This window comes from Triticum aestivum, chromosome 1D (genome assembly GCF_018294505.1).
Source record: "Triticum aestivum cultivar Chinese Spring chromosome 1D, IWGSC CS RefSeq v2.1, whole genome shotgun sequence".
Classification (NCBI taxonomy): domain Eukaryota; kingdom Viridiplantae; phylum Streptophyta; class Magnoliopsida; order Poales; family Poaceae; genus Triticum; species Triticum aestivum.
This window is the reverse complement of record NC_057796.1, coordinates 458,728,830-458,740,709: the sequence shown is the minus strand read 5'-3', so window position 1 is coordinate 458,740,709 and position 11,880 is coordinate 458,728,830. Positions and strand designations below refer to the sequence as shown.

Here is an 11,880-nt window from a genome sequence, read left to right as displayed (position 1 = left end):
TTCAACATTTCTAGGATTACCTGAGATATAATGTTTAATTCTTTGACCGTTCACCATCTTTGGATTTGTGCCTTCGAAGTTGTTGATTTTTATGGCACCAGAACAATAGACCTCCTCGATAACGTAAGGCCCTTCCCATTTAGAGAGAAGTTTTCCTGCAAAAATTCTTAAACGAGAGTTGAATAGCAACACATAGTCACCTACATTAAACTCACGCTTTTTTATCCTTTTGTCATGCCATCTTTTAACTTTTTCTTTAAACAACTTGGAATTCTCATAGGCTTGGGTTGTCCATTCATCAAGTGAGCTAATGTCAAATAGCCTCTTCTCACCGGCAAGTTTAAAATCATAATTGAGCTCTTTAATAGCCCAATATGCCTTATGTTCTAATTCGAGAGGTAAGTGACATGCTTTTCCATAAACCATTTTATACGGAGACATACCCATAGGATTTTTATATGCAGTTCTATAGGCCCATAATGCATCATCAAGTTTCTTGGACCAATTCTTTCTAGATCTATTAACAGTCTTTTGCAAAATTAATTTAAGCTCTCTATTGCTCAATTCTACTTGACCACTAGACTGTGGGTGATAAATTTATGTTTTTTAATTTTCCTAGCCAGTAGATGTAGTAACATAACTACATCTCGAAGAATTTTTTTTATTTTTTTATCATTTTCTTTTGTTTTTTCCAAAACTGAAATGGCGATACACGGGGGGGGGGGGGATAGAATTTGACAATTGAGGCATTAGGCCCGGTTAGTGGCTCCAACCGGGACTGAAGGTCTAACCTTTAGTCCCGGTTGGAGCCACGAACCGGGACTAATGCCTCAATCCCTTTAGTCCCGGTTGGTGGCTCGAACCGGGACTAAAGGTTAGCCCTTTAGTCCCGGTTGGAGCCACGAACCGGGACTAAAGGTCCTCGCACCCTTTAGTCCCGGTTCGCGGCTCCAACCGGGACTAAAGGTCCCATTTGAACCGGGACTAATGCCTACATAGCATCCTAGCCGCTCGAACTAGACTAATGCTCACATTAGTCCCGGTTCGTAATGCAACCGGGATTAATGCTCTTTTCTGGCCGAACCAAAGCCCTATTTTCTACTAGCACTAGTAGAAAATGGAGCTTTATTACCGGTTCGTAAGGGCCTTTAGTGCCGGTTCTGCGACCGGCACTAAAGGGTGGATACTAACCCCCCCCCCCTTTAGTACTGGTTCGGCACGAACCGCCACTAAAGGCCAACCACATGGCGTGAGCTCGCGTCCAGGTTTTTTTCAAAAAAATTTTTGAAAATTTTGGAAAAAGAAATTTTGATTTTTTTATTTTCAATTTTCTGAATTATTTGATGATTTAGTCTCTAATCACCCCTCTTAACTGCTCAAGTGTGGATCACTCATTCCAAATCGTCTAACTTCCCGGCCGGTCACCCATCCTCTCACTACCCCAGCCTGAGCATGCTTAACTTCGGAGTTCTATTCCCCCTACTTTCCAAGTCTGCACTGGTTGTTTTCCTGACAAATGTAAGCTGTCAATCCTATTAACCCTCAGGAGTTTAGCTTGAGCATTAGGTCACACGTTTCACCGTTTGAGTTTGAACCTATTATTCTAAAAAACAGTAATTATTTACTTACACTCATATTTCTTGAGTAAGTAGTTTGACCATAGTTTGACCATAATTTGACCACAGTTTGACCATAGTTTGACTAGATTTGACCAAAATTCAAAAAACTGAAATAATTATTTAGTAACACTAATATTCTTGAATAATTATTTAGTAACACTAATATTTCTTGAATAAGTAGTTTGACCACAGTTTGACCAAAATTCAAAAAAACTGAAATTTGAGCATATCTTTTTTTCCTTTTAGAATTTGAGGATTCTAAAAAATTGCAAACAGGCCATAGGCAGTCAAAAGTGAATGCGGATTTTCGTGCTGAACATTTTGATATATTATACGTTTTTTTCCGACATCATATGCAAAAGTTATAGCCGTTTTACCTTTTCATAACACTTTTTTGCAAAACATGTCCAAATTTAAGTTTTTTAGTTTTCCTAACTAGTAGATGTAGTAATATAACTACATCTCGAAGAATTTTAATTTTTAAATTTTTTTATCATTTTCTTTTGTTAGCCCTTTAGTACCGCTTTGTGCCACGAACCAGGACTAAAGGGGCTCGTGGGGCCCCGGCCTGACGCCAGCCCGCCACCACCCCTTTAGTACCGGTTCGTGGCACGAACCGGTACTAAAGGTTCAACACGAACCGGCATTAATACATAGTCGTTCGAACCGGGACTAATGGTACCATTAGTACCGGGCCAAAATTGAACCGAGACTAATGTGTCTCAGATTAGGTCCTTTTTCTACTAGTGTAATGACACTCATTAGTTTGCATCATCTTCGAATGGCCAACTAGTGGATGTATGCTGCGAAAAATGGTGATGTTGTTTTATTTTGCAAGGTCTTAGCTTGTGAGGCCCATTGACGACCCTAGTGCCACTCCTTGGGGCACTGCTTCTTGTTACCTTCTCGGTATGGATTTCAAGTCTTGGGCTTACAGAGCTACTTCAAGTGCACATGTCGCCTTCCTTTCCCGTTTTAGTTTATCCTTTTTTATTGTTAGTACTTTGGTAATGTCTTTATCACTTCATGTATCACTAGTGCAGAATTAGGCTTTAGTCCCGGTTCGTAAGGACCTTTAGTCCCGGTTCTGCAACCAGCACTAAAGGGTGGGAACTAAAGGTCCCCCCTTTAATCCCGGTTCAACACGACCCGGGACCAAAGGCCCATCACGTGGCACGAGCCCGCGGACCAACCGGGACTAAATGATTATTTTTTTGATTTTTTTGAATTTTTTTGAATTTTTTTATTTTTAAATATCTGAATTATTTGACAATTTAATCTCTAATCACCCCTCATCACTGCTCAAGTGTGGAGCACTCATTTCAAATCGTCTAACTTCCCGGCCGGTCACCCATCCCTCTCACTACTGCAGCCTGAGCATGCTTAACTTTCGAGTTCTATTCCCCCTAGTTTCCAAGTCTGCACTTGTTATTTTCCTGACAATAGTAAGCTGTCAATCCTCGTAATCCTTAGGAGTTTAGCTTGAGCATGAAGTCACACGTTTCACCGTTTGAATTTTGAAACTATTATTGTAAAAAACAATAATTATTTATTAACACTAATATTTCTTGAATAAATAGTTTGACCACAATTCATAAAAACTGAAATTTGAGCATAATTTTTTTTCTTTTCAGAATTTGAGGATTCTAAAAATTTGCAAAACGGACTATGGCCGTCGAAATCGGAACCGGCTTTTCGTGCTGAATATTATACGTTTTTTCGACATCGTATGCAAAAGTTATGGTCGTTTTACTTTTTCATAACACTTTTTTGCAAAACATGTCGAAATTTATGTTTTCAAATTTCCCTAACTAGTAGATGTAGTAACATAACTACATCTCGAAGGATTTTAATTTTTGAAGTTTTTATCATTTTCTTTTGTTTTTTTTTCAAAACTGAAAAGGCGATACTAGGGAGGAGGGGGGGGGGGGTAGAGTTTGAAAATTGCAAAACCCCTTTAGTCCGGGTTGGAGCCACCAACCCGGACTAAAAGGTTAGACCCCTTTAGTCCCGGTTGATTGCTCCAACCCGGACTAAAGGTCTAACCTATAGTCCTGCTTTGTGTCAGAAACTGGGACTAAAGGGGCTCGTGGGGCCCCGGCCTGACGCCAGCCTACCACCACCCATTTAGTCCCGGTTTGTGACACAAACCGGGACTATAGGTCACAAATGAATCGGGGCTAATGCATAGCCGTTTGAACCGGGACTAATGGTACCATTAGTACCGGGCCGTAATCGAACCGGGACTAATGAGGTGAACGTAAGATTGTTTTTCTACTAGTGTATATTCCTCCATAATGTCATGCATGGAAGGTTAAGTGCGAACACCCCTGATCTATGCATGCCGAAGATGTACTGCTTGGGTCCAACTGCATCGAACGACCGAAGAGGTCAGGCCATTTCGACAAGAGGTTCGTCCACAACAATTGCCCCCGCTTCTACCCCGAGACACTGCACATTCCCAAGTAATTCATGTCCATGATCAAATTCAAAATTCGATTGAGAGTCTAAACAAGGTTCTTAACACTTGGTATCGCCATTTTGTTGACTCATCATTTCTTTCCGACCATCTCGTTGTTGTTTTCGGTGGCTCGCCCTTTTCCTAAAGTACATGCATGAAGCAAGCTTGTCATCCTCTATTTTTTAAAGAGTACAAGCCCACTGCATTTTTTTTCTAGCACATATAAGTCCTCGATATTATTAAGCACGTACAAGCACTCCACATTTAATTTCTCAACACATGCAAATCCTTCACATCATCAAGCACATGTAAGCCTTCCACGTCATTAATTTTTTTAGCCACAAACCATTTTTATATAACATGTAACCGCAGGTGCTACCGTTCATATATTCTGATTTTATTTATTAATTTTTTTTCCCATTCAAAAAAAAATCTTTCTTTCCGGAGCGGAGCGGAACGGAACAGAACAAAATATTTATGTTTATTACTCTGACATATACATGCTGCCATATACAGGACATGAGTATACGTGACACATGAACATAACAGCTGGCACCGTACCACAGTAGTACAACACTGTCAAAATTTATTTCTGTTTCGTAAAGTATATATAGCACTCCCCTCGTTTTATTATTATACTCCCTCCTTTTCAAAATAAGTGTCTCGACTTTACACTTACTCTATAAATGTTTTAATCTTAATATAACTTTATACTAAAGTTAATATAAAGTCAAGACACTTATTTTAAGATGGAGGGAGTACCTCACACACTCTCGGTACTCCAACGTACGTAGCGTACGTGCAACGTGCGAGGGACATGGACGAAGCTCGTGGCACTAGCTACTTCAGCACCTTGGCAGGCGCAGCTTGCACGCGGCGAAGACCTTCTTGCCGTTGGGGGAGTTGACGTAGCGCTGCAGGTGGGGGTCCTTCTTGTACTTGCACAGGCAGCTCGCCGGGTGCGCCTTGAGCTTCCCGCAGCACGCAGCGCTCGGCGCCGCGTTCCCGATGATGGCCGGCGCGCACGGGGTCAGCTGCGTCGGGCTGCACGTCGCCGCCTCCACCGCGCCCGGCACCGCCAGCAGCGCCGCCGCGAGAGCCACAGCCATGAAGCAGACGAGGGTGGCCTTCGACGCCGCCATGGTTGCTCCTTGGGCTCGGATGGGAGGGAAGTGGTGAAGCTGCTCTCGCGCGGTGTCTGTGCGACTGTGCGTAGGTGAGGAGTGTTGGCTGATGCCAATGGGTTGGGTTGTGGAGAATGGGGAGCGTTCGACGGTGCGTTTTATAGGCCGCATGCACAACAGGTAGTAGGTGTGGCGCGCGACAGAGTGTACAACGCGGAAGCATCAAGCATGGGTGCACTACCGACATGCGCGTGGACATAGAGCTCCACTAGGGACCGATCGACACGGCGCGTGGCGCATCGACGCTGCAGATCGGGTGACGTGTTGGGCTTTATTACTAGGACGCTGATAACGTCAACACGTGTGGCATACTAGATATCTGCCCACACACTGTGTGGCATGAGTAGGAGGCAGCCCACACGGGTTGTGTGTGGGCAAATATTATAATTGCTCACACGTGTGGGCGCAGCTACTTCGTGCCACACGCCCAACAAGTATTACTCATCTCCATCCCGCACGTGTGGCAGGAAGCAAAAATGCCCATACGTTCTGACGCAGCTACGTTAGGTACCCGCGGGATAACGATTTAGTTGCCATCTGGGATGGCATATGTAGTTATCCGGAATGGCAAATGTAGTTGTAAAAGCATGGCAACTCTATCTGTTTTGGTTAACTATAGTTGTCATGTCTAATTTATGATACTACCGCTTGTAATCAAACCATATAGTTGCCGTGTGTGCTTAACTACTTACCACATATGGTCAAACAGTAGTTGCCATGTGTGTTTACCTAGTTGCCACGTGTGGTCCAACCATAATTGCCATGTATGATTAATCACAGTTGCCATGTGTGTTAATCTGGTTGCCACGTACGCGCAATTGCAGTTGCCGTCTAGCATCGAATCATAGTTGCCATGTGTGTTTACCTAGTTGCCACGTACGTATAACTGCAGTTGCCATCCAACAACGTACGACTGTTGTGTGGACGAAAAGCAGATCGCCCACACGCGCATGAACTAGCTGGTGGCTGTGTGGGCAGAAACTAGTTCGCCCACACAGCGCAGCTGGCAAATCGCGTGCTGCGGGTGTGTGGACGAACTCTCCAACGCCCACACACCAATCCCGTCCTACGTGACATCAAAATCTGGCAAAACATGCCAAGATTTGTGCAAACATAAACGAATGTTGATCCATGCGTGTGGGCGAGATGCAAACGCTCACACATGTGGGCGTTAGTATTTCCGTGTTACTATGTGAACATGGGCTGCTTGATGATCTCAGTGGGTTAGTGGAAGTGTGGAACCCATCATGCGCGTGCCGAAACGTTCAAGGAAAGTATCGACTCTGTGCACTGCTGAGTTACACGTAGATGGGTGCTCAGGTAGCTGCTCGCGCATGCGCGCGCGCTGGTGCACAGGTCGATCGCATCCTTTTAGGACGGCGATGATTAAGGAAGATATCGATCGAGCCTCCTGGTTTATGGAGTGTCGAGGGCTTGAGGCAGCATGGATAAGCAGGAACGAGATCCTTTGACATTGCAAGGGAAGTCAGGTAGAGCTACAGCTTCCTGACTTTGCTTCGCCACAGCCACACTAATTGCAAGGTTGTAGAATGTTTTGTTGGAAATATGCCCTAAAGGCAATAATAAAATGGTTATTATATTTTCTTGTTTATGATAATTGTCTATTGTTCATGCTATAATTGTGTTATCCGGAAATCGTAATACATGTGTGAATAAATAGACCACAACATGTCCCTAGTGAGCCTCTAGTTGACTAGCTCGTTGATCAATAGATGGTTACGGTTTCCTGACCATGGATATTGGATGTCATTGATAACGGGATCACGTCATTAGGAGAATGATGTGATGGACAAGACCCAATCCTAAGCATAGCACAAGATCGTGTAGTTCGTCTGCTAAAGCTTTTCTAATGTCAAGTATCTTTTCCATAGACCATGAGATTGTGTAACTCCCGGATACTGTAGGAATGCTTTGGGTGTGCCAAACGTCATAACGTAACTGGGTCGCTATAAAGGTGCACTACGGGTATCTCCGAAAGTGTCTGTTGGGTTGGCACGAATCGAGATTGGGATTTGTCACTCTGTATGACGGAGAGGTATCTCTGGGCCCACTCCGTAATGCATCATCATAATGAGCTCAATGTGTCTAAGCAGTTAGTCATGGGATCATGCATTACGGAACGAGTAAAGTGACTTGCCGGTAACGAGATTGAACGAGGTATTGGGATACCGACGATCGAATCTCGGGCAAGTAACGTACCGATTGACAAAGGGAATTGTATACGGGGTTGATTGATTCCTTGACATAGTGGTTCATCCGATGAGATCATCGTGGAACATGTGGGAGCCAACATGGGTATCCAGATCCCGCTATTGGTTATTGGCCGGAGAGATGTCTCGGTCATGTCTGCATGATTCCCGAACCCGTAGGGTCTACACACTTAAGGTTCGATGACGCTAGGGTTATACGGAAAGTTTGTACGTGGTTACCGAATGTTGTTCGGAGTCCCGGATGAGATCCCAGACGTCACGAGGAGTTCCGGAATGGTCCGGAGATAAAGATTTATATATGGGAAGTCCTTATTCGGTCGCCAGAAGTGTTCGGGGGTTTATCGGTATTGTACCGGGACCACCAAAAGGGTTCCGGGGGTCCACCGGGAGGGTCCACCTGCCCCGGAGGGCCCTATGGGCTGAATATGGAGGGGAACAGCCCCTAGGTGGGCTGGGCGCCAAAACCCCCTAGGGCCCATGCGCCTAGGGTTGGGGGGAAACCCTAAAGGGGGCGCCCCCTTGGCTTGGGGGGCAAGCCTCCCCCCTTGGCCGCCGCCCCCCTCTAGATCCATCTGGAGGGGGCCGACCCCCCTCTCCCTTGCCCCTATAAATAGAGGGGAGGTGGGAGGGCAGCCGCACCACATCCAAGGCGCAGCCCCCCTCTCCAACACCTCCTCCTCCCGCGGCACTTGGCGAAGCCCTGCCGGAGTACCACGCTGCTCCAACACCACCACGCCGTCGTGCTGCTGCTGGAGTTGTCTTCCCCAACCTCTCCCTCTCTGCTTGCTGGATCAAGGCGTGGGAGACGTCACCGGGCTGCACGTATGTTGAACACGGAGGCACCGTTGTTCGGCGCTTAGATCGGAATCAACTGCGATCTGAATCGCTACGAGTACGACCCCTTCATCCGCGTTCTTGTAACGCTTCCGTGTCACGATATTCAAGGGTATAAAGATGCACTCCCCTCTCTCTCGTTGCTAGTCTCTCCAAAGATTGATCTTGGTGATGCGTAGAAAATTTTAAATTTCTGCAACGATCCCCAACAGTGGCATCATGAGCTAGGTCTATGCGTAGTTTCTTGCACGAGTAGAACACAAGTTGTTGTGGGCATCGCTTTTATCAATTTACTTGACGTTACTAGTCTTATCTTCATTCGGCGGCATCGTGGGATGAAGTGGCCCGGACCGACCTTACACATACGCTTACGTGAGACAGGTTCCACCGACTGACATGCACTAGTTGCATAAGGTGGCTAGCGGGTGTCTGTCTCTCCCACTTTTGTCGGATCGGATTCTATGAAAAAGGTCCTTATGAAGGGTAAATAGAAATTGGTATATCACGTTGTGGTTTTTGCGTAGGTAAGAAACGTTTTTGCTAGAAACCCATAGCAGCCACGTAAAAACATGCAACAACAATTAGAGGACGTCTAACTTGTTTTTGCAGGGTATGCTATGTGATGTGATATGGCCAAAAGAATGTGATGAATAATATATGTGATGTATGAGATTGATCATGTTCTTGTAATAGGAATCACGACTTGCATGTCGATGAGTATGACAACCGGCAGGAGCCATAGGAGTTGTCTTAATTTATTTATGACCCGCGAGTCAACATAAGCGCCATGTAATTACTTTACTTCGTTGCTAACCGTTAGCCATAGTAGTAGAAGTAATAGTTGGCGAGACAACTTCATGAAGACACGATGATGGAGATCATGGTGTCATGTCGGTGATGATGATGATCATGGGCACCCGAAGATGGAGATCAAAAGGAGCAAAATGATATTGGCCATATCATGTCACTATTTGATTGCATGTGATGTTTATCAGGTTTTACATCTTATTTGCTTAGAATGACGGTAGCTTAAATAAGATGATCCCTCGCTATAATTTCAAGAAAGTGTTCCCCCTAACTATGCACTGTTGCGAAGGTTCGTTGTTTCGAAGCACCACGTGATGATCGGGTGTGATAGATTCTAACGTTCGAATACAACGGGTGTAAGCCAGATTTACACAAGCAAAACACTTAGGTTGACTTGACGAGCCTAGCATGTATAGACATGGCCTCGGAACACGAGAGACCGAAAGGTCGAACATGAGTCGTATAGTAGATACGATCAACATGGAGATGTTCACCGTTGATGACTAGTCCGTCTCACGTGATGATCGGACACGACCTAGTCGATTCGGATCATGTATCACTTAGATGACTAGAGGGATGTCTATCTGAGTGGGAGTTCATTAAGTAATTTGATTAGATGAACCTAATTGTCATGAACTTAGTCTAAAATCTTTACAATATGTCTTGTAGATCAAATGGCCCGCGCTAATGTTTCCCTCAACTTCAACGCGTTCCTAGAGAAAACCAAGCTGAAAGACGATGGCAGCAACTACACGGACTGGGTCCGTAACCTGAGGATTATCCTCATAGCTGCCAAGAAAGCATATATCCTTGAAGCACCGCCAGGTGACGCACCCATTTTCCCAGCAACTCAAGACGTTATGAACGCCTGGCAGTCGCGTAGTGATGATTACTCCCTGGTTCAGTGCGGCATGCTTTACAGCTTAGGACCGGGGCTCCAAAAGCGTTTTGAGCAACACGGAGCATATGAGCTATTCCAAGAGCTGAAAATGGTTTTCCAAGCTCATGCCCGGGTCGAGAGATATGAAGTCTCCGACAAGTTCTACAGTTGTAAGATGGAGGAGAATAGTTCTGTCAGCGAGCACATACTCAAAATGTCTGGGTTGCACAACCGCTTGTCTCAGCTGGGAGTTAATCTCCCGGATGACGCGGTCGTTGACAGAATCCTTCAGTCGCTCCCACCTAGCTACAAGAGCTTTGTGATGAATTTCAATATGCAGGGGATGGAGAAAACCATTCCTGAGGTATATTCAATGCTGAAATCAGCGGAGGTAGAGATCAAAAAGGAACATCAAGTGTTGATGGTCAATAAAACCACTAGTTTCAAGAAAGGCAAGGGTAAGAAGAACTTCAAGAAGGACGGCAAGGGAGTTGCCGCGCCTGGCAAGCAAGTTGCCGGGAAGAAGCCAAAGCATGGACCCAAGCCTGAGACTGAGTGCTTTTATTGCAAGGGAAACGGTCACTTGAAGCGGAACTGCCCCAAGTACTTAGCGGATAAGAAGGCCGGCAATACCAAAGGTATATATATGATATACATGTTATTGATGTGTACCTTACCAGCATTCGTAGTAGCTCCTGGGTATTTGATACCGGTGCGGTTGCTCATATTTGTAACTCAAAACAGGAGCTGCGGAATAAGCGGAGATTGGCGAAGGACGAGGTCACGATGCCCGTCGGGAATGGTTCCAAGGTCGATGTGATCGCCGTCGGCACGCTACCTCTACATTTACCTACAGGATTAGTTTTAAACCTCAATAATTGTTATTCAGTGCCAGCTTTGAGCATGAACATTGTATCTGGATCTCGTATAATGCGAGATGGCTACTCATTTAAATATGAGAATAATGGTTGTTCTATTTATATGAGAGATATGTTTTATGGTCATGCCCCGTTGGTCAATGGTTTATTCTTATTGAATCTCGAACGTGATGTTACACATATTCATAGTGTGAATGCCAAAAGATGTAAGGTTGATAATGATAGTCCCACATACTTGTGGCACTGCCGCCTTGGTCACATTGGTGTCAAATGCATGAAAAACTCCATGCAGATGGACTTTTGGAGTCTCTTGATTATGAATCATTTGGCACGTGTGAACCATGCCTCATGGGCAAAATGACCAAGACTCCTTTCTCCGGAACAATGGAGCGAGCAACCAACTAATTGGAAATCATACATACTGATGTGTGCGGTACAATGAGCGTTGAGGCTCGCGGTGGTTATCGTTATGTTCTCACTCTCACTGATGACTTAAGTAGATATGGGTATGTCTACTTAATGAAACACAAGTCTGAGACCTTTGAAAAGTTCAAGGAATTTCAGAGTGAGGTTGAGAATCAACGTGACAGGAAAATAAAGTTCTTACGATCAGATCGTGGAGGGGAATATTTGAGTCACAAATTTGGCACGCAATTAAGGAAATGTGTAATCGTTTCACAACTCACGCCGCCTGGAACACCTCAGCGTAATGGTGTGTCCGAACGTCGTAATCATACTCTGTTGGACATGGTGCGATCTATGATGTCTCTTACTGACCTACCACTATCATTTTGGGGTTATGCTTTAGAGACTGCCGCATTCACTTTAAATAGGGCTCCGTCGAAATCCGTTGAGACGACACCGTATGAATTGTGGTTTGGGAAGAAACCTAAGCTGTCGTTTCTAAAAGTTAATTATGGGATGCAATGCTTATGTCAAGAAACTTCAACCTGAAAAGCTCGAACCCAAATCGGAAAAATGCGTCT

At 44.9% G+C, this 11,880-nt stretch overlaps 1 protein-coding gene across 1 annotated transcript; it reads right to left on the bottom strand.

The window, feature by feature from the left end:
- Positions 1–4,748: 4,748 nt before the first annotated feature.
- On the bottom strand, positions 4,749–5,314 carry LOC123175222 (non-specific lipid-transfer protein 2-like). Its single transcript, XM_044590184.1, has one exon. It carries the CDS (start codon positions 5,220–5,222, stop codon positions 4,926–4,928), a length of 297 nt encoding a protein of 98 aa, XP_044446119.1. The 5' UTR covers positions 5,223–5,314; the 3' UTR covers positions 4,749–4,925.
- Between the last annotated feature and the right edge of the window lie 6,566 nt (positions 5,315–11,880).

Coding starts and splice junctions, on each gene's coding strand:
- LOC123175222 (XM_044590184.1), bottom strand. CDS start 5,222: ATGGCGGCGTCGAAGGCCACCCTCGTCTGCTTCATGGCTGTGGCTCTC.